The 22641-nt window shown below is 34.8% G+C and overlaps 2 protein-coding genes across 3 annotated transcripts; one reads left to right on the top strand and one right to left on the bottom strand.

Moving 5' to 3' along the window:
- The first annotated feature begins 7230 nt into the window (after nt 1-7230).
- Nucleotides 7231-18275, top strand: LOC114163194 (kinesin-like protein KIN-4A). Of its 2 annotated transcripts, none has more exons than XM_028047352.1 (26): nt 7231-7611; nt 8633-8779; nt 8863-9012; nt 9153-9406; nt 9822-10003; nt 10086-10210; nt 10859-10895; nt 11072-11163; nt 11257-11364; nt 11496-11609; nt 11791-11878; nt 11979-12088; nt 12497-12595; nt 12677-12790; nt 12901-13017; nt 13100-13180; nt 13450-13521; nt 14382-14475; nt 14691-14722; nt 14802-14899; nt 14989-15084; nt 15234-15455; nt 15614-15776; nt 16975-17130; nt 17208-17524; nt 17768-18275. In XM_028047352.1, the coding sequence occupies exons 1-25, from the start codon at nt 7495-7497 to the stop codon at nt 17421-17423; spliced, it is 3084 nt and encodes a 1027-aa protein (XP_027903153.1). In that variant the 5' UTR covers nt 7231-7494; the 3' UTR covers nt 17424-17524; nt 17768-18275. The 2 variants fall into 2 exon arrangements, with proteins under 2 accessions (XP_027903153.1, XP_027903152.1); XM_028047351.1 differs by having other exon boundaries at nt 11976-12088.
- Nucleotides 18276-18833: 558 nt separating this feature from the next.
- LOC114164162 (probable inactive receptor kinase At5g67200) lies at nt 18834-22641 on the bottom strand. Its single transcript, XM_028048710.1, has 2 exons — nt 20949-22641; nt 18834-19822 (listed from the first exon to the last, which is right to left on the bottom strand). Exons 1-2 carry the CDS (start codon nt 22345-22347, stop codon nt 19239-19241), a joined length of 1983 nt encoding a protein of 660 aa, XP_027904511.1. The 5' UTR covers nt 22348-22641; the 3' UTR covers nt 18834-19238.

Below are 22641 nucleotides of genomic sequence, written 5' to 3'. Positions count from 1 at the left end.
TGTATTGTGATTATAGGTGTGTGGAATTTGATTTCCATTTTGAATCACATACCAAGAAGAAACAGTGTGACAAACTTCACCTGATGTTACTTGCATGTGTCCATTTAACTAGAAGAGCTAAAAAGGACGTGGGAAGCTGAGATAAACAGTTAACGGGGACCACACTCTGGTTGCTTTCTTAATTGCTTCTGATGCCAAAATCCAATGAATGAAGAGTTAGGTTGGATTGAAGGGAATAGCTTGAGGTTGGGGTTTTTATGCACCCACCCACTCACTCTTTCCTTCACTTTCCTCTTCCTTCTAAAAAAAATGAGGCACAAAAAAATATGCTGCAAAACAAAAATACCTTTGCTTTCCTTGCAGTCCACCACCACATGAACATAAAATTAAAGCCACAAACAGAGGAGAGGTCATTTTCTCCCATTTCTCCTTCAACAATAAAATAATCTTCGAATCCATTACCCGGTTACAACGTTTTTTCACATCACCATGGACTAAGCTACAACTACATTTCTCCTTCCCAAACTCCGGTATTCGACAAAAATTATTGCCCTTTGAAGTAATTCGATTATCTCATATCATATGCTGAAAAATGTAAAACACACTCACCAACACAATCATGCGTTCATTGGAAACTTTGGTAAGACCTCTTCGTAATAAGAATCATTATTTTAGTCTCTGTCCACTCAAATTGAATACAACTTCATTGCTGAATAATTCAATGTATATTACATCATCAAATTACCTTCAACCATCTCATTATTAAAGCAACAAAATTATATCAATAGGTCAACATGCATGTAATTGCGTCCAAAAAAGGTGAATATAGGTGAAATGGTAAAATAATTAAATTAAATTAAATGATTGGGTAAAAATAAGTTTCATATTAAGCATGTATTTATATCACAGAGTAAGCTTAGCGTGTGTGAATCTTCTATTTAAAGCACGTAGTGTAGGCAACACATACATGTCAAATACTATTAAAATGAAAGTCACTATTTATTTATTTGCTTATAGATGTCCTCTATTTATGGATAAAGAAAAGATAAGATTTACATAGGTTTTTTTGTTGTCTGCAGGTGATGATCTGCAAATAAATGTAAAGAAAGTTGTTGGATCCACACATGTCCATCATGCATGCTCTATCTAGAATTACGTAACTATAGCAGCAGACAGTATTTGATCAAATTTAGCCTTGTTTCTTGTGCAAAATGTTAATGTTTTATTATCATTAAATTTTGATATAATTGATTATGTTACGGCACATAATTTATTCAGTTTGAGTGAAGTGGTTCATGCACCCGAAAACAAAGTCAGAAAATTTTGTTCATTTGTGTGGATCAACAGTTGTATTTGACTAACATTGTGCTACAACCAAAGATAAGGAAATACACCATTGAACGAAGTTACCTTAATGTTATATACCATTACAGAAATTCACCAAATAATATGATTAAGAAAATACCATTAAAAAAATACAGCTGCATCATAATATTTTTATTTAAAAGATTTAAGTTTAAGCAAAAAGAAAAAAAACTATAACTATAGACAACATTACGTTGAGAATTTAAGTGTGAGCGTAAGTTTTATATTGATTAAAAAAAAAATTAAACATTTATAAAAATGAAGACCCATAAATTTATCTCCTTAAAATTTTAGATTAAAAGTGGTGTCAATCCCTTATAAAAGGGTTTGACTCATGTTTTATTGGTTGTCTTCTCAATAATTCTGTCTCAAAACACCCAACAATAAACTTATTAGAATTTTTTTACAAGTATATTGTGCATTATATAACTAATAAGTTTTTTTTTATCTGTATTGAAGACAGAAAATTTTTTTTCTTATGTCAAAGTTTTATGAAAGTAAACGCACCAATATATAGTAATAATAAATGATAATTCGTCTCATAAATTTCGAGCACATATGGAACTAAATTAAATATATGTAATTAACAGGATTAAAACCATTAGTCTTTATTTTTGTGTTTCCTTCTCTCCCTCCAATAATATTTTTGCCAATTCAAATCATTGTTAAATTGCATTTAATAGTATGTGTTATATCAATTGACGTAGGAAAGAATTCTAAGAGAATCAAGAAAAAAACATAAAATGGAGATAAACAATTTTAATCCATATTAATATATGTTTATGTTATTAAATTAATTTATAATAGGACTTGCAATACTTTATTTATATTTTTTATAAATCATTAATTATTTAATAGTTATGAAAAACAATTTTCAAGGTGTAATTTGAGACTTACTCACTAGTCCGGTTATAATTTTTTTATTAATATTTATTAACTGTGTTGTGAATGATTTTTTGTAATGACAATTTTCACTAATTTATTTCGAATATAATTTTCTATACTAATACTTCACAATAATTTTTCATTTTCATTTTAAATGTATTTTAACTTTAATTTATATTTTTCAAAATTTATTTCTTTAAGTATATTCCTTTATAAAGTTATGATTAGAGGACTACAAAATAATTGACATCTAATTTGATGTAATACAAACCTTATATACTTATGAGTTTTTTGAGGGAGATGATATTCAACATCTATAAAATCTGAACTAAAATCTGAACTAAAATTTTATGATAATAGATTTATGAATTTTTTATTTAATAAAAAATCACAATTGTGTTTCCAATAATAAATAATGTACTTTTAAACATCTTTTAACTTTTAATGAAATATAATTTTTGATATAAAAATAATTTAATTATTTTGTAAATTCAACCATTAATGTATATACATTTTTATTTTATCATATCAATTAAATTGTTCATAAAATTTTTACTGTTTATTTTAGCTTTTAAGTATTTCTCATTATTTTTTATTTTGTTTTCATTTTATTCGGATTATCCACTTTGAATCTATCACCTTTTCATTCCTATTTTTTGTTTTTTCAGTGAATAACTATCTAGTACTCAATCCAAAGCTAAGTGATAAAACCTGTCAGTGCCCCATGCAACTATCTTCATCTGTTTTTCAAATGCTCTTAATGTTCCGCAGGTTATACTTACTACAAATCCGAACCAATAACTCCCCCCCCCCCCCTTAACAGAACGAGGACACATGTTATTCATGTAGAGGTGCATATATGCATACTGTGATGTGCACCGTGAACTTATCAATTTAATTTGTAGTAGAAAATTCAATGGAATATATATCGTATATATCATATATGTGCTGTCGGAGACGAGATAAAGGGGATCAAGTGGAGCCATTATTCAATCGAGATACAAGTTTTATACAGATTTTCAACTTACATCTAATTTTCCTGTAATCATCAATTGAAAGTGAGAAAAAAATATAATGTTACACACTTTTTTCGCAGAAATTAAAATAAAAACTGAAGACCAAAAGACAGTTTTTTGTATTCAAGAATTAAATTTATGTTTGTGATCATACCTTTTTATTCTTCCATCTTAAAAGATGGACATTTAAACTTTTATTAACAGATGACTAAACACAGTGAAAATTATTATTTTTTAAAATATATAAACTAAACAAGGACAATTCTTTCATCTAATATTGTTTTTGTAAAAGTCAAACATCGCGTATCCTCTACTTCTATACATCGCGTACCAGACATTCAACAACGTTAATCAGAAGAGTTAGTAGCGTATTACGTGCCGAAATAATTTCTGTGTGACATAGCAATAAGCAACGACAGTTGTGTAATGAAAATGATGTGTTTTTCCACTTGTGAGGAAAATTTGATGTGTGAATATAAAGGGAATCACCAATCAGCAACAAAACTAGAAGAAAAATGAGACTGAATTTTATTTGATTTTATTTGTTGATACGTAGAAATAATAGCGACGTAGACGTTGTATGACTAAATTTGATATTGGTCGGTGTTGGGACAGAACCGTTGGGATTTTTATGTCGAGGGTGATTGTAGTGTATTTTTTGGGTATGTTAATTGGTGTTGAATAATATAGGGTTACGTGTGAAATAATAAAGATGAGAAAATGAGCTGGTTTTACAGGTATACACACAGAGGAGCGAGGTTGAGGGTGACACCATGCTTAAAGTGGCATACTACAAAGATGAATTTATGAGCTGCCACTGCCACAGATTGTGGGGTCCATCACAGTGTCCCCAATGGACCCCACCATATTATTGAGCCTTGGCTTTGAGCCATGTGATGCAGGACACTAACCTAGCTGGATCTGCCCAATGTGTTATCCCGATCCAAACCTTTTACATCATACTCTTGCTTTACCTCGACCGGAAAATCAAAATCAAAATTAAGATTACATTTTCAAAATATATCATAACTCACCAACAGTCTTTTTCTAAAATACTTTTACATTTCCTCTTATAATCTGATTTTAGATCTAACTTTATTCTTTTTCTATTTATTATAATGCATTTTCATATTATCTTTAACCCACCTGTCACTTTTTAAGTGTTTAACATATATTTTCTCATATACAAGTAATAATCTAAGTTTTCAAATAAAAACAAAATTCATATTATATTATGACTTTCAAAATTTCACTTTCGTTTGATATTTTCTGACTGTAATTCAGTATTGTACATTAAATTTTTTAAAGAAAAAATAATGATCCATATTATAAATTAAATAAAGAAATATAAAATAGGAATCAAATTATGATAGATTTTATTAAAAAAAAAAATTTACTCAAGAAAAAATATTAAACTTCTCGTACCATTGTTTGGTAAAGTAATTGACTAAAATTCTGTGTCTGTTTGGACAGTAATTGACTAAAATTTTGGGTCAAAATACCACGTTACAGTTTATTAGTAAGAAAGTTGTATAAACATTTTTTTTTAATAATTGCAATCACTCAATCCTAAAATTGTAATTTATCTACTTAATTGATTCATAATATTGATGATTTTAATATATGTATGTATATATTTTTCGCATGAAAATTCTAAATGCCTTGTTTAAATAACATTAGAAATGTTTTTTTTCTTTAAATTGTCAAAAGAAAAATAATAAGACGAGTTTGGTTCAGTTTTATTTATTAAGTCACTTAAAAAAAGATAAACTAATTCAATCTATTTTTTAAATGGTAGGTAAATTACAACCTTTTCCATCATAAAATCTTTGTGTCCAGATCGGTCTTGAATGAATTTTTTTTTTAAAAAAAAAAAAATCAGTATAAGATTCATTGGAAGTAAAAACATCTCATTAGATCCAATGAATGTGGTAAAATCATATGTAAGATTATATCATATTAGAATAAGTTAAAATCAAACTCTATAATATTATAAATAATTTAGTATCTCAAAATTTAATTAGAAAAAAAACGGTTAAAATATTGAGAACAGTACACTCAAGATTAGGTACTTAAAAAAAAACATTGTTTTTATTTTATATTATAAACAAGCCCATTTTAGATCAGACAAAAAAATAACTCGATTCAATTTAAGTTATAATTTTTTAACTCAAATTAATTTACGTATTTTTAAGCTGAATGTTTGACTAACCTTATTTTAACAATTTTATTATTTGGCAGTAGTTGACCCACACAATTTTAACTCTAATATATAATTACATTAAATATATCTTTAATGGTAATCTTAGTACTGAAGTAAAACTATATTGTATCTCATAGAAGCTACATGTAATCGGTATTATAAAAAAACCACTATCGTTTTAGTATGAATCTTTAGTCCTTTTCTTTTTACAATGACCCTCTCTCGCTCATAATTTATGAAGGTTTATGAGTTAAGGTTAAAGTAACTACTCTTCATTGTAATGCAGAAATAAAAAAGTAAAATAGAAAATTTTATAAATATGTTACTATAGTAAAAAAAATATCATGTTTTTTATTTTCTAAAAAATATTAAACGATATAATGAAAAGAAGACCGATCGATATAGTATTTTTTCATAAGATGCAATCGTTTGAATTGAATAAAAAAAATATGACAAAAATTGAATTTTCTTTAACAATGTAGCACATTTATAAAGTTGCAAATATACCCGTAACATAGAAACAGAAACAGAGTTCATTAATGAAAGAAAGACAAATTAAAAATGTAGCAGCATGTACCCAGATAATAAGAGAGAAAAATGTGGAGGCATATATAACATAAGTGCGTGGAAGTAGGATGAGAAGTTAAAAGCATAAAATGTTTTTGACCATGCAAACACAAACACAGAGAGAGAAAAAAAAGAGAAAAGAAAATGAGAAGCAATATACAAATACTATGGCACCTGTGAAATGTGGACGTGAGTGACGATGACTGGGTACCGGCAAAGACGCAAACCTCCCTCCTTTCTCTCCATAATGGTGTCTGTATGTGGTTCCGCGTCACGTGGCTTTGTGCGTTGCGTTATTCCTTTTCCTACCTTTGTTCTCAAATCCACATCCCAACTAGATTACGTTAGCTTTCTTCCATTTTCTCTGCCTTCATCTTTTTCAAGTCCTGCCCCTTTCATTTACTTTTTCATTTTTTTCGATGTAAAAATATTAGGTGAATTCATTCATCCACCATTTTTCTAAATTTTGGACCACATCCAATATCCTTTTTTTTTTGTACAGCTTTTGCAAAAGTAAAAGAATAACTGTAGAAAAAAAAATAATACCCCCGAGTTTGGTTTATTAATAACAAATCAAGACTTTCTTTAGTTTGCGCCTAACCATTTCTCTTAAATATATATACAATTAGGTATTTCATTGCTATATTTATGTGAACAAAAGAACATTTATTAAACAGAAAAAAAGGTAAGTTTTGTCAAATGAATGTGTATATATGAAACAGTATCTGTCAAAACAGTATAATTAATGCCTGAATTTCTGTTAAGAAATACCTTTTTCGGAAAAAAAAAACAGATTTTTATAGATGTAAGTAGAACAACTAGAACGCTAAAAAAACGTGTTAAGTAAAGAGTTCCATTATTTTAGCTTCTTAATGGTGTGTTGAAAGGAAAATGTAGAATGAGAAAATAGCGATGTAAGAAATGAATATTTGAGATATCTATTTAATAGCTTTTTAGTTTTGGACGTACTAATGGGACAATTTAATAAATACGCTTTCATACATTAAAATGATTGTTTGGTGATTAAGAAAATGAGGGTGTGGGTAAAATGGTAAATGCGGGAAGAGAAACTTTGATGCGGGAGTACAGTTGGACAGGGTCGTTGCGGAGGGGTAAATTGGGAAAGAGGGTGAGAAAAGGTTGAAAGCACGCGACCACAATGCAGTGAAGGTGAAGGGAAAATGATGGTGGTTGTTGTTCTTACAGATGCCTGGCGCGGCTCGCTTATGAGAACCTTTCGTTTCCACAACTACCCTTTTTTCCCACACGCCCTCTCTCTCCACTTCTAATTATATTGCTTTCTCTCTCTAGCATTGTCGGAGAACACACTCTCTTTTTTTTGTTCTCTCTCTCTCTCTCTGTCAATCTCTCTCTTCCTCACACTTTCTTTCTCGAGCAACCGAATTCGTCTCCGATTCGCTCTCCCTCTGCGTCTCTCTGTTACTACGCTGCTTCCCCATGGAAGCAGGGGAAGATTGCTGCGTCAAGGTCGCGGTCCATGTTCGGCCACTCATCGCCGATGAGAAGCTTCAAGGATGCAAAGACTGCGTCACCGTCGTTTCTGGGAAGCCGCAGGTGCACTTACTTACTCTCAGCTCAATGCTGTCGTTTAACCTTCGCCATTGGCGAATGTGAAAATGAACGAAGCGCATTGTCGTTGACTGTCGACACTGTTTGAGTTCCGCTGTCTAGCTACTATTAATTTCCTCTTCCGCGAGAGATCTGGATCCGAAACTGCTTACGTTATAAACATGTGTTACAGAGTTTGGGCTTGGAATTACTTTTGTTTGTGATCTGACAAACTTACCTAATTTAGATATTTGACTTGTGTCTATTCTGACTCCTGACATTCTAGCATAGGCTTGACTCGTAAGTTTCTGAAACGTTATTTTGGGGAAATAGACAGGGTTTGTTTTTGGTAGCTATATTTCATCTAGTGTTTTCAATGAGAGAAGGAGAGAAGGAGAAGAAGGCTTTTATCCAGTTTTACAGTTTCACCTTTTCTTTCGTACGATCCATAGCCCGGCAGTTACTACGATACAGTGTTTTGAACAGTACACACACACACACACACATATATATATATATATATATATATATATATATATATATATATATATATATATATATTTGTGTGCGTGTGTATTATGATAATAATTCACTAATTCTTCACAACTTTGGTACGGCACACAAATTGAAGATGATTCATTAGCAAGGGCAGGGAGATTTAGGAAATAAAAATAGCTCTTTAGTTTCTGTGTATCATCAGAACCTCGGTTCAATTGCTTGCTGCGTTATTTTTTGCCTTTTTCTCCGATATTGTCATCTTCATTTTTTTTTTTGTAATAGTTTGTCCTAATTTCGTCGTCTTCTTCTTATTAATAAAACTATTACAGTGGAATATGTCAGTCATTCTCTTATTTTCAAAGAAATCTAGCTGCTAGCGTTCAGTATATTTTTCATGTAACTTACATATTTGCATAGACCCAAATATCAAGTCACTGGGACTCCGTCATCGGAAAATGAACCCAATAATAATATATTTTTAAGTAGCTAAAAATTTGGCTGGGGAATAATAATTGTCACCATAATACAGGTACAAATTGGTGCTCACTCCTTTACATTTGATCATGTTTATGGAAGCACTGGTTCTCCCTCAAGTGCCATGTTTGAAGAATGTGTTGCTCCCCTTGTTGATGGTTTGTTTCAAGGATATAACGCTACTGTTCTCGCTTACGGTCAGGTATAGTTACTATGAAAGTGAACGGAAGTTACATGCCACTACAATGGTCTCTTTTTGCATTTTACAGTTTCAGTCTACTGCAGACAGGTTCTGGGAAAACGTACACCATGGGAACTGGCTTTAAAGATGGTTTCCAAACCGGAATAATACCTCAAGTTATGAACGTTTTGTTTAGCAAAATTGGGACCCTAAAGCACCAGATTGATTTTCAGTTGCATGTGTCTTTTATTGAGGTTTGTTGATCAGTCCATTATTGTTTGCAGCATGAGTTTCATAATTTGATTGTTCTTTAGTTTAATGAAGCTAATAAAAAAATTATATGTTAAAAAACATTTAGATTAAGTATCTGACAATAACTTTTAATTGTGAAAAGATTCTTAAAGAAGAAGTAAGAGACTTGCTGGATCCCTCCTCCGTGAGCAAACCAGAAACTGCAAATGGACATTCAGGAAAAATGACCACTCCTGGGAAGCCACCAATACAAATTCGTGAGACATCGAATGGTGTCATCACCCTTGCAGGATCCACTGAAGTCAGTGTAACAACACTAAAGGAAATGGCTGCTTGCCTGGAACAGGGATCATTGAGCAGGGCAACTGGGAGCACAAATATGAACAACCAATCCAGGTTGACAATTCATTTTTCTTCTCTTCTTTGAACTACCCTATAACTAAATGATGAAATTGGATACGCCTTTAAAGTGTTCCGGCTGTTTTTAAGCATCTTAGTAAGGCTGACTTTATAATAAGCCATGTAAAAATGTTTTAACTTTTGGATTTCTGGTTACTAGTGAATAACTGAATATTTTATTTCTATGCGCTAAATTATCGTTTTTATAACTTTAAAAAGAGTTATTATAAAAGCCAAAAAACTTATTATACACAGCAGTATGTGATTGAATGATAGTGTGAAAGACTTTTACATCAGAGCATAAAAAGTTTACTTCCTGGTACTGGTCTATGATAAAAAAAAGGTTTTGCCTCAAACGGCTGTTCCTGTTTATTCTACTGGAGTTTTATTACTTATTCTTCTTTTTGTGTAGTCGATCTCATGCCATCTTCACCATCACCTTAGAACAAATGCGAAAGCTGAATATTCCTGGTGATAGTGGTTTAAATGATACCATGAATGAAGAGTATCTTTGTGCCAAGTTGCACTTAGTAGATCTTGCTGGATCAGAACGAGCTAAAAGAACAGGGTCTGATGGTCTGCGTTTTAAGGAAGGTTAGTTAGGGACATTTTTTCACCATAAGTTAAGTATGCTTTTGAGAAAACATATTCACTAGTCATTTAATCTTTCAAACAGGAGTTCACATTAACAGAGGCCTTCTAGCCCTTGGCAATGTTATTAGTGCACTTGGTGATGAAAAGAAGCGAAAGGAAGGTGTTCATGTTCCTTATAGGGATAGTAAACTTACTAGGCTTTTGCAGGTTTGATATCTTTATATACACACCTTTCTGTTTTCTGTACTCACTTTTCTTTATTATGAAGTATACGGTAGTTTGTTTGGATAATAATCATTGTGCCCTCTATTTGTCATTTCTCCAAAAACAACAACATATAATTCCATATCTTCCACAGCATGAGCTTTAAACAAATACCGCAGAAAGGAAATTCTGTAAGAATACAATATATCAAAGAAGGCTCATCAGCCAACACCCCAAATCTTCCCCCAAAATATCAGGCCCCCTTCCCCTAGCACTCCTTCATTTTCATATTATCGTTCCCTTGCATGATTCAAAAATCGTCCATCTCCAATGTCCTTATGACAGCGCCCATTTTGTTTGATACCTACACTTCCTCTCTAATAGAATTGAGATTTTGTATTCCAAATTATGTCCCTTTTCCGTCCCTTCTCCTATACATCTCGATTTGAGGCTACAAGTTGGTCAAGTGGTATGTTGGGTGATTCTGAACTGAAATATTACAATTGCTTTGGTGAAAAGAAATAATCATTGCTAATAAAAGAAGCTAATATAAAGTAAATATGTATGTAAGTATTTTGTATTTCATTTTCTTTCTTTGATCTTTAGTTTAATTACTTTATATTTAAAGATGAAAGTTAAATGATTCTGCAGGATTCACTAGGAGGTAACAGCAGAACTGTCATGATTGGTTAGTTGTTTCTCTTTGTTTCTTGTATTCCAATTAATTCTACATTTCTTGGGTATCTTAAGTGACATTTAGCTTCAAAGAAAAATTTCTAATCTTCAGGGTGCCAATCTGTTTTTTAGCCTCTTCTTCTTCTTCTTCTTCTTCTTACTTCTTACATAAAACGATATTTCTGTCAGCTTGCATAAGTCCTGCTGATATTAATGCTGAGGAAACCCTTAACACTTTGAAGTACGCAAATCGTGCCCGCAATATCCAAAATAAGCCTGTTGTAAGTATCTGCAAAAAAAGTTCTGTTCTTTTCTTTTGGAAAAATTGAGATAATTTTATTTCGATTTATGTTTGCTTATTGATTCTTCTGTAGATCAATAGAGACCCCATGTCCAATGAGATGCTAAAAATGCGACAACAGCTAGAGTATTTGCAGGCAGAACTTTGTGCTCGAGCTGGTGGCTCTTCTGAGGAAGTTCAGGTAGTTGGATCCAAATAACTTCAATCTTAAGTGATGTCCTGATTATTCAATATACTTCCTACAATGGGCTAATAGTACCATGGATGATTTGCATTATCATAAATATAATAATTTTATAACTTATTATATAGGTCCTTAAGGAAAGGATTGCTTGGCTTGAAGCCGCTAATGAAGATCTTTGCCGTGAACTTCATGAATACCGTAGTAGATGTTCTATTGTAGAACCAGGTGAAAGGGAAGCTTATGTATGTCTCTCTTACTATGTCTTACTTTTCATATTCAACTAAGGATATTTTTCTCAGTTTCTGTTTTTATGCGTATGTTTGTCCTTTCATCTCATCGTGGTATCTACAGTCCACTTAATGAAGTGAGTTCAGGATATTGGCTTGATAATGTATGCATGCGTGGTTTAAAACTATTTTTCAGGATGGTAACACATACATTGTGAAGACTGATGCAATTAAGAGGAGCTTACCAATCATAGAAGCTGAGTATCCAATGAGTGAAACAGTGGGTAAGCCTCTTCTTTGGCATTTCTAAAATATTGTTGCTGCTATTTAATCAAATGTGGTTTGAACTGCAATGATTCAGGGTGCTATGTACCATTTTAGCAGGTGATTCTAGGGAAATTGAAGAAGTAGCGAAAGAGTGGGAGCACACACTTCTGCAGAATAGTATGGATAGAGAGTTACATGAATTGAATAAACGCTTGCAGCAGAAAGAGGTTGTTGCAGAGTCTATGTGAATACATACCCGTGACACACTATGCATCAATCAATAGTGTATTTTTATGAACCATGAGCAACTTCTTTTCTATAATTTTGTGAACCTTATTGTGAGAAACTTATTTCTGATGCTTAATACGGTTCCCACTTGTGTTATACTTGAATCCATTTTTTTGTAACTAATGCACATATCTTCTAAGGTTGTTATGCTACTGAAAATTATCAGATTATCTTATCATACGGGAGCTTAATAATTTAACAAGAGAAACAAAAGCAAAAACATATCACTAAAGCTGTAAAATGTTTCTTTTACAAACGTTATAATTAGGCTCTCGTAGAAATTTCTTCCATATCTTCTCCTGTCTCGTATTTTATTAATTTACATTTTTGTATTAATATCTGGGCAGTCCGAGATGAAGCTTTTTGGAATATCTGATGCCGAAGTACTCAAGCAGCATTTTGGTAGAAAGATAACGGAATTGGAAGATGAGAAGAGAGTAGTGCAGGTTCGATAAAAGTTATTGCAAATTTATTTTACGCTACAAAAAAAAATAATATTCATTTATGCACTTGATTTATGAATGCAGCGAGAGAGAGATTGTCTTTTGGCAGAAGTTGAAAATCTCGCTGCCAATTCTGATGGACAAACACAGAAATTAGAGGATATTCATGCCCAAAAATTGAAAGCGCTTGAAGCACAGGTGCTTCATTCTCCATTTTCGCATTAATATTTAAATTTATTTTCAGCTTCAGATTTAAATTGAAAGATATTCTAAATTACTAATTTTCTTTTCAAAATTCTGCCCAAAAGATTATGGATCTGAAGAAGAAGCAAGAGAGTCAGGTCCAGCTTCTGAAACAAAAGCAAAAAAGTGATGAAGCAGCAAAGAGACTGCAAGATGAAATACAGTGTATAAAGGCTCAAAAGGTTGACTGTTGTATTTCTTCAAATCAAGGTTATAAAAATCTCTTAATATATTATCTCTGTTATAACCTGAATAATATTGCAGGTTCAATTGCAGCAAAGGATAAAACAAGAATCAGAACAGTTTCGGCAGTGGAAGGCTTCAAGAGAGAAAGAGTTGTTGCAAGTATGACAAGCTTTTTATTTTTTCAATTAACTGAATAGACATCTTGAAATGCTTTAGTTTTTTTTCCCCAAATTGAAATGTTTACTTCATTACTAATTTGATGTTTCTTTGTAAAATAATAAACATCAATTCATGCATAATTGAAAGTTTCAGATCTGACAACTCAAAAGTTTGCAAATAACAAATAAAGAAGTTAGATGTAGAGGCCATGATCACTTCATATATTTACTGTAAACATGATAATTGATTACTTTTTCTTTGCAAAACAGTTAAAGAAGGAGGGAAGAAGAAATGAGTATGAAAGACACAAGCTGCAAGCTTTAAATCAGCGGCAAAAATTGGCAAGTATTTCTAAGTGGTTTCATTGCTACTATTTTTTAGATAGTGGTTTTGCTTTTCAATGTAAAATTAATCTAATATGCGATATGAAATTGAGTTTTGATATGTTTTGGCAAATTGGACTGGTTTTAAGCATTTAAAGGCTGGTCTCCCCTAAGCGTTTACTCCTGCAAGCATTTAAAATGTATGCGTACTTTTTAGCAATAGATACACTTTGAACTTTGATATTGAGAAAATTGCTTAACTCAAATTCTTAATAATTTTTAATCTTCAAGAATGATGGTTTTGTTTACATTATGGATAAATATCAAGACTGAGGAAACTGGTGGGACAGTTCGCCCCGTCCTACCCAGTGGCTTTATTTAGCAGGGAGTTAGGGAACTTTTTGCATGTGGCACGTGTTAATTACCAAGAGACTGTTAAAGTCTGCCTTTCTATTTTATGTTTGAGCTTTTTATTCAAATAAAGGTTATGGAAAGAAAAGAGAATATGCTATAATGCATTGAAGTCTTTATTCTTGAACTGCAAGATGGAACGAATTGCCTAGGTAACCAAATTGCTGTTGCATGGTATCGTGTCAGTTAACTTAATCAATTATGCAGAGTTATTTGCAAAGTAGGTTACATGTGAGAATGATAACATAAGCAGATTTAGGAAACTGATGCACTATCTTCGAAAAGGTTTTCCCCAAAATAAATCATGTTCAAAAAGGAAGTTGAATGCATGCATTTCATAAGTGTTTACTCGATTTTAAAATAATATACAGAAAGTCAGTGCTTGTTTTTAAGTTGAATAAAACATCTTTCTATTTTTGTGACTTTTGTGGTTGTCAAGACTGATGCAAAGTATGTATATCTTTCAGGTTCTTCAGAGAAAAACTGAAGAAGCTGCGATGGCTACCAAGAGGTTAAAGGAGTTGTTAGAAGCACGTAAAACTTCCGGCCGAGAGACTTCAGGTGTGATTTTTTTTTTTTTTTTTGCATGGACGGATGATGCTTATTTTTAAGTTTTTATATTTTCACCCGTATGGGATATTAAAAAGTCATGTGTGGCTTAAATGTGATGTGCTTTTAAAATGTCTAAATAGAAAAAACTGTCTATTAATGAATTGCATGGTAGTATCATTGCATTTACTCTTTTGTTATTTTTCTAATTATTTTTCATCTTTCAGTTACAACGAATGGAAGTGGAACAAATGGTCAGGTAATGAGCTCTCCTTCTTTCTCTTAGATTTGCTTTAATATCATGTGGTCTTAACAAAGTTTTTGAGCTTCATGTTTAGAGCAATGAGAAGTCTTTACAACGGTGGCTTGATCATGAGCTAGAAGTCATGGTAAAGGAGCACGAAGTCCGTTTTGAGTATGAGAAACAGAGCCAAGTGTATGTAACACACGTCCAGTACTTGTTTTTTTTTTTTTTTTTGGTTTATCTATATTGGATAGTCTATAATATTATGGTGCAATCTTCAGGCGAGCTGCCCTTGCAGAAGAATTAGCTATGCTGAAGCAAGTAAATGAGTTTGCTGCAAAGGGTCTCAGTCCTCCAAGAAAGAATGGATTTGCCAGGTACTATTTCTTTTGAAAAAAAGTTAAGTTAATTTGTCAATTCTTCCTCTTAAGTTCTCAAAAATATTTGATCTTTGAGGTAATGATGCATAGAATATATGAAGGATAACATATGTTTTCCTGGCTGCTTTTAAAATTGTATCTCCCAGGGCATCCTCAATGTCACCAAATGCAAGAATGGCCAGAATAGCTTCACTTGAGAACATGCTGAGTATATCATCTAATTCGCTTGTGGCAATGGCTTCTCAACTTTCTGAGGCAGAAGAACGAGAAAGGGCCTTCTCTAATCGTGGACGCTGGAATCAATTGCGTTCAATGGGAGAAGCCAAGAATTTGCTTCAATATATGTTTAATTCTGTTGCAGATGCTAGGTGCTTTGACCTATACCGTTTCTCTCGATCATTAATATATTTTTTTCTTTCAATTCTCTATAAATAAGATAACCAAACAGTTTTCTAATTGAACAAGGCACAATTGTGATACTGTATACCGTTAAAATTTGAAGTATGAATTTCTGCGTTGACAATAGGTGCCAACTCTGGGAGAAGGACATGGAGATCAGGGAAATGAAAGATCAAATAAAAGAACTTGTTGGTCTCTTACGGCAAAGTGAGATGAAGAGAAAAGAAGTTGAAAAGGAACTAAAAGTGAGAGAGCAAGCTAATGGAAGCACATTGGCTACACCACCTTTGGTAAGACTATTGCTACTCGGTCAGGCATTATATGCCAATAAGAAGCCTATGATTTTGGGAGACATTCTGGAGATATACTTTGGTGCCTAAATATGGAATGAGTGCTGCTCCCTGGATGTGAACAGTGCAAAATTAGATTTAGGATTGGATGGATTCTATAATAGATTCAAGCGAGAATCAAATATGAAAATAAATATATAACTAATTGTTGAGTCGTCTGCTAACTAAGCCTATAACTAGTTGTTGATTTTGAGTGGTGCTCGGCAAGTTTTGGATTTAGGATTTGATTGGTTCTAGAGTAGATTCAAGCCAAAACCGACTGGGATTTAAAAGAATAATAATAATTGTAGTGTTATCTGTCAAAGTGTCGGATCCAGGCACCTGACTAAGTCGAAGAGAAAAAAATTAGGCTTATAGTAGTATTAACTTTGTTAGCGTACCTTAGGTTCTTCATTTATTGGGTATCACATAAAAGGTCGTTAGTTCATCACACCTCTTGGTGACCAGGAGAGACAATATTATTTGGCTAGAGTGAAACAAAAGTTGTATTCCACCATCAGCCACTTCCTATTTGTTGTTTTACAAGTGCAAAGCTTGACCAAAGTTTCAATTCCTCATTAACACAAGTTGAAGGTTAACATCTATTTAGTATAAAAGTTTATAGTAATTAGTAGTAGCAAAGGACAATCATGTTGCATGTTATAACACTGATAGTTTAGTTGTTTTCTGTTTTTTTAACCTAGCTGCCAATTCCTATAAATACGAATTGCAAGTAATAACAAATAATCAAGACAAACATTGTAATCTTTTTCTCATATCTGAATACATGTGGTTCCCACTGTTGGGTTCCAGTTTTCTGTAGCTTCTTCTCTCCTCTTCTCTGTGTTGCTTTCTCCTCTCTTTCTCTGCGCTCCCTTTCCCCTTCTCTTTGCCCTATCACGCTATTCGTTGGTTCTATCCTGTCATTACATTTCTTAAACTATAATTCTAATAGCTTCATAGTTTATCATGAGTCAGAACCATCCTCCCTTAGGATTCTGCTAATTATTGTCGTGATGAATTGCAGCTGATATTTTGTGGTGGGTGCAGCAAACTTTTGGTTGCGTTATTTTACTTTTGTAGATCATAGCAGTGGTTATCAAGTTATTGCTTCCTTTGCAAGTAGTTAGCTACTTAATTTATCACTCAACTTCAACAGGGTGACTCCCCAAATCCATTGAAACAACAAGCTGAAGACGTGAAAGGACCTTTATCTCCAATGTCTATGCCAGTGCCTAAACAGCTAAAATACACGCCAGGGGTTGCCAATGGGTTGGTGAGGGAATCGGCAGCATTTGTTGATCAGGGTAAAAGGGTAAGTTAAAAGTTAATCTTCATTGAACTGGTTTACGGATTTTATTGAATACGGTTGTGAATTTACTGTTAATGTAGATGATACCCATCGGACACCTGTCAATGAAAAAACTAGCAATGGTAGGACAAGCTTCTGGAAAGTTATGGAGGTGGAAAAGAAGTCATCATCAGTGGCTGCTACAGTTCAAGTGGAAATGGCAGAAACCATGGAGACTTTCAGAATGGATACGACATAGTGATGAGACGATCATGAGAACAAAACCACGCTCACAGGTTTTGCCACGTATCAGGTGATCTGTTTTACGATCAGCCCAGTTCGTGTGGCTCGGTATTTTTCGAACCACAAGAATTATCCTAGACACATGGCATTGGAAATAACAGAGCACTAGGTGCAGGTAATTAGTGGTAACCATTCTTTTTTAAATTTGTCTTTAGTTAAAACTTCGTGCAAACCACTGCCAAACTTCTGGTCTCGAAAAATTATGTAGTCCAATATTCTTTAAACGAATACACATCCGACCTTTCAATTCATTTTTGTCCATATTCTGTGCTAATTATTAGTTATATATTACTCGAACACTATTATCCAAAAAAGTCTAATATGGTACTGATCTGACATTCGTCGTTTCTTGCAACAGTGTAATATAATTGGTTGCTGAAGAAATGTATATACCTGCCAGTCTTGAATAATGCTGTCCAGATCTTGGAAATTTTGCCATAATTTTGTGCATATGGATCATCTTGGAGGTATGTTGCAATGTAATGTTCGGACAGAATTACCCAAATAATGAAAAACGAAGATGTCGCTTGCTTGAAGAAATCGTAGATTCTGGACAGACAAACTATCTTGGAAAATAGTCTGTTCATACTAACAGTACAAGAAACAAAAGAAAGATTCTTTTGTCAAGTCTTGGGAAGCTTATTGTGTATTTTATTCTTTATTGCAGGCTCTTACGGTCCTATTGTGTTTAAGCAAATTGATTTTTGTTGATAGGTTCTATGTTGTAGCATTTGTCACATAAGGAAATTCCTGTGTAGTTTTTTAGTTCTCTAGTGCGTCGTGTGTGTAAAGAACGTTAGCTGCTATATTGAAAGATATTTTACCATACAGATTGTATAATAACAACGTAAGCTACTGTCCTATCTTATCGTAAACCTCCTACTACGCGTATTGAATTGAATTGAGATTTTAAAAGATTAATTCACCAGTGAATTTTAAGGATTACATATGAGTGAGAAGTCTAATAAGTTTTCTTAAAAGATTTTTGAAATAGATATTTCATAATTTGGATTTCTATTGTATTAATTTAAAAAAATGTATGCATTTTTTGAACTGTGTATGAGACTGGTTACATTTTGGGCTGGGATAAGTCAACGTGCTGTTAATAAACTTTTGTCATCGTCAATTAAGATGTATCACAACATTTAACCAATTTCAAGCAAATTCATGATATTTATAGGGAGATTTACAAACTTCTATCATTTTCGCATAATGTAGATTAGGCAATAAAAGTTGTCTTTTCATTTTATTTGTAATGTTGATTTTAATTTTCTTTTATATTTTCCTACAATTAAAAAAAATCATACCTGTGGTTTAATTATTAATTCTACATGCTCTTTTCTTTTTCAATTTAATCTATTTAAATTCCAAACCGTACAATTTTTGAAATACTAACTAATTAATTGATTAAAATATAAAAACCATACTCTAAGGAATCACATTTTATAAAAAAAAAGCAATTTCAAAGACTTACAACAACCAGCAAACAATTGACCATTAACTTACAACAACCGGTCTTTTAGGTAAATCATCCCTTAACTGATAATACCACTAAAGAACAAAAACTCTGAAAAAAAAAAAGAATGAAAATATTTACTCTAAACTTGACTTTGGACAACACAGCAGCAATATACAAGCCCAAAATGGGACGTTATGAACCCTCCACAATCTACCAAGATGGTAAAGTCTATTTAAGTAGTACAACAAAGTATAATTTATGGATTTCTTTCTTAAATCTTTTACCCCAGTTTACTAATCTTTTGTCCTTCTATCCACCGTTTATCACATAATTAAACCGAAAATTTTTGGAAAAATAAAATAGAATACGACTAAGGCATGGCATCATCACCAATGCGCAGTTCCAATTCACTGCTATCCTCCAATAGTACAATCTCTTTGATTTCCTGCAACATCTTCAAGACCTGCCACATAGTTGGTCTCTGCTCCGGTGAGGTCAAGCTACAAGTTGTAGCCACCTGAAGAAGCATGTCCATTCTGCTATCTTCGCCCCCATTGTCATCCCTGATGGACCTCACCCAACTTGACATGTCACCAGGAACCATAAATGGAAGCTCCGCTGGAAATTTCCCAGTCAGAAGCTCAAGCAACAAAACGCCATACGCATAAACATCGGATTTGTGGGTTGGCTGATGATTGGGGTTGCGAGTCTCTGGAGCTCTGTACGCTGCTGAATCGCCATCTTCATCAAATGTGGATGGATGTGTCAACACGGAGAGGCAGTAATCTGTGATGCATGCCTCGAAATCAGGTCCAAGAAGGACATTGGAGGACTTGAGATTGCCATGGACCAGTCTCCATGCCTGGTGGATGAAGGCCAGACCTTGTGCTACGTCCTCTGCTATTTTCAAGCATGATGTCCAGTGTAATGGCCTTGCCCTGCTTGATCTCGATCCTGCGCAAAAATTTACCAATTATCAACACATTATTTCTCCTTTAATGTTATGTTAGTTAATTATGTGTCTGAGCATGAATCACCCCATTAAGGTATGTATTATTGGATTACCCATTTTGGCAAAGCATAATAGGAAAATAAAGTAACAATCAAGCCTATGCTGATAGAAAAGATAAAAAGAAATATGAAATTAGGTATAAATATTGGTAGTTGATTGATTGAATGCAGTTTGGTGGGGCATCTAGCGGAATTTGATTCAACACCGAAGCCCACCGGGATCACTTTACCAATCTCACAGTTTTCACCGAGGAAATACAGTAGGAGCGATAGAAGCAGAAAAAACAGAAGTAGGGTCATCAGAAGGACAAGGATTAGATAAACGTCAGCAATTTAAAATCACCGACCACCTTGGGTTCCACCGCCTGCATACGGCCAACGGATATAAAGATTTAATGGTTTATGAATGCTTGTACCATCATCAGCCCCACACAGTGATGCCCATCTTTACCTTTCAATGGAATCTACCTGTCCTCAATTCAACAGGAATCTGCCAATACAATTAACAAGCTACCCGCCCCAACTGCCAAAGTCCAAATACCAAGTAAGAAAAAAAAAAAATACCATTGCTATCTATTAGCTGGTGTTACAAAGAAAAAGCATTCCTGGAGTGATAGCATCTGTCCTCATCACTTACACAGGGATAGAACCGAAAAAAAGAAAGGTGCTAGAAAACAGCTGGCTAAACGACACGGACCAGACAATTCAAAAAGACTATTCAGTAGCCAATAGACCCTTGCTTTGTTTAATTAAAAATTCAAATTCCCCGTCCAATCTTAAAATAATCCAATGATTCACATATAACAAAAGCAACTCCTATTCCCACGTACTCACTAGTCAACAAGATTCTCAGCTTAACCGCTATCAAATCCAAAAATGCAATCACATGCAAAAGAGAATTTCAAAAACTTTCCACGCACAATCTTTTGCTCGCATCAATAAAACGCAGTAAGCAAAAACACATGTAATAATTTTGTTATTATTAGTAAAATTTAAAAATGGGTGAAACGAGTCAAGTGGCGAAGGTGACTCGTTCACTAACTCAGTGAGTTTGAGAAGGGTAGCATACCGTGTATGAGGGAGAAGAGACTGCCGTTGGGCTGAAAGTCATAGATAATGAGCCTCTCTTGCTTGGCCTGGAAATAGGCCCTGAGAGGAACCAAATTGGGGTGTCGAAGCGCACCCACGGATTCCATGTGTCGCTCGAACACTTCCTTCGTTGCATGGGAAGCCATTTTCCCCGCATCAAGGCGCTTCACCGTCACCATCAGACGGTTATCAAGTGCCGCCTTGTAAGTGGTTCCCAAACACCCTCTCCCTAAAAGCTCCGCGGAACCCTTCATCAACTGGTCCAGCGTATACACCTGCGCCTCACCCGCACAGAATACCAAACTTCCACTCTTCGCCACCTCCGCTCTCTTCACCTTCTCTTCCAACTCTCTTTCCATCTCCATCCGCATCACCGCCGCTGCCTCCGCATCCGCCGCCATCATCCCGCACCGCTGGTCCTTCTTGCATCGGCTCCTCTGCTTCCTCACCGCCGCCGCGAAGCACACCAGCGAACAAACTAGAACGAACACGCCGGCGGAGAATCCGATTATCACCGCCCGCCGGTCGCGCCGCTTCTTCTCGTACGGCTGTCGGATTAAGCCACTGACGCCGTGCACCTGCGCGCTCTGACCGAGCGGCGTCTTAGGTGGCCCCGCGGGCCCGAAGAAAGGCTGCGCAGGGCGGCATTGCACGCGGATGATTTCGCCGCAGAGGTTAGGGTTGAACGCGAAGGAAGACGGCGGAAAACGAAATAGCGTCGGCGTCACCGGAATCGCGCCGGAGAGGTTGTTGCGGGAGATTTCAAGTATTCTAAGAGAGGACTGGTTAAACGGAGGGATCGAACCGCTAAAAGCATTATAACTAAGACGGAGTGTGTGAAGACGGTCTAGGTTAGTGAACGCAGCAGAGATAGGTCCAGAGAGATTGTTGTGAGAGAAATCCAAGTTGCGTAGACGGTGGAGAGAGAAGAGCGAGGGAGGGAGAGAACCGGTGAATTGGTTGTTGTCGAGGAAGATGCTTTTGAGATTGAAGAGAGCGGTGAGGTCCGGGATGGTTCCCGTGAGTGAGTTGTTCTGTAAACTGAGGACTCGGAGCTGGTCGAGACGCGTGAGTGTGTTTGGAGCCCAAACGCCGCCGAGATCTAAGCCCTGGAGAAGGAGACGCTCTACTTTGGGGCCGTTGCATTGGACGCCCTGCCACGTGCAGAAGCGGAGGCCGCGCGTGAGGGGGGAGAAGTCAAGGTGATCGTTTACGTCGGCTTTAAGTTTGAAGGCGAGGAGGGCGTGGGCGTCTGTGAACACTAACGGCGGAATATGACGACGTTGGAGTTGGGAGGAATGTGCGTAGGAAGAAGCGTGGAGGAGCAGGAGCAGAATCAGGAACAGTAATGGGAAGAAGGGATGGTTTGTGTTGGGCATTGTTGGAGCAACCTCAGATCAGGGTGGCGAAGCTGAATGAGGATTTTGGAGTGTTGATAAAACAATTGGGGAAATGTCCATTTGATACGCTCCGTTGGGCTACAAGGGTGTGGGAAACTAGGAATGGGGTTTTTGCGTTTTAGAAGAGAGAGAACAGGTGACAAGAGGATGCAGATGTCTGAGCGCATAGGTCAGACATCACGTGAAAATGAGGTACAGACCGGGGAAGAGGAAAATATTCACCACCATATAAACATACAATCTATTCAAGAAGACGACGTTGATCATCTAAGC

Source organism: Vigna unguiculata, chromosome 9, assembly GCF_004118075.2.
Source record: "Vigna unguiculata cultivar IT97K-499-35 chromosome 9, ASM411807v1, whole genome shotgun sequence".
NCBI lineage: Eukaryota > Viridiplantae > Streptophyta > Magnoliopsida > Fabales > Fabaceae > Vigna > Vigna unguiculata.
This window is presented reverse-complemented; position numbering and strand designations above follow the sequence as displayed.

Coding starts and splice junctions, on each gene's coding strand:
- LOC114163194 (XM_028047351.1), top strand. CDS start 7,495: ATGGAAGCAGGGGAAGATTGCTGCGTCAAGGTCGCGGTCCATGTTCGG. Junction 14,476..14,690: donor TTCCGGCCGAGAGACTTCAG/GTGTGATTTTTT, acceptor TTCATCTTTCAG/TTACAACGAATGGAAGTGGA. Junction 14,723..14,801: donor GAAGTGGAACAAATGGTCAG/GTAATGAGCTCT, acceptor CTTCATGTTTAG/AGCAATGAGAAGTCTTTACA.
- LOC114164162 (XM_028048710.1), bottom strand. CDS start 22,347: ATGCCCAACACAAACCATCCCTTCTTCCCATTACTGTTCCTGATTCTG. Junction 19,823..20,948: donor TCTCTTCTCCCTCATACACG/GTATGCTACCCT, acceptor ATTTTTGCGCAG/GATCGAGATCAAGCAGGGCA.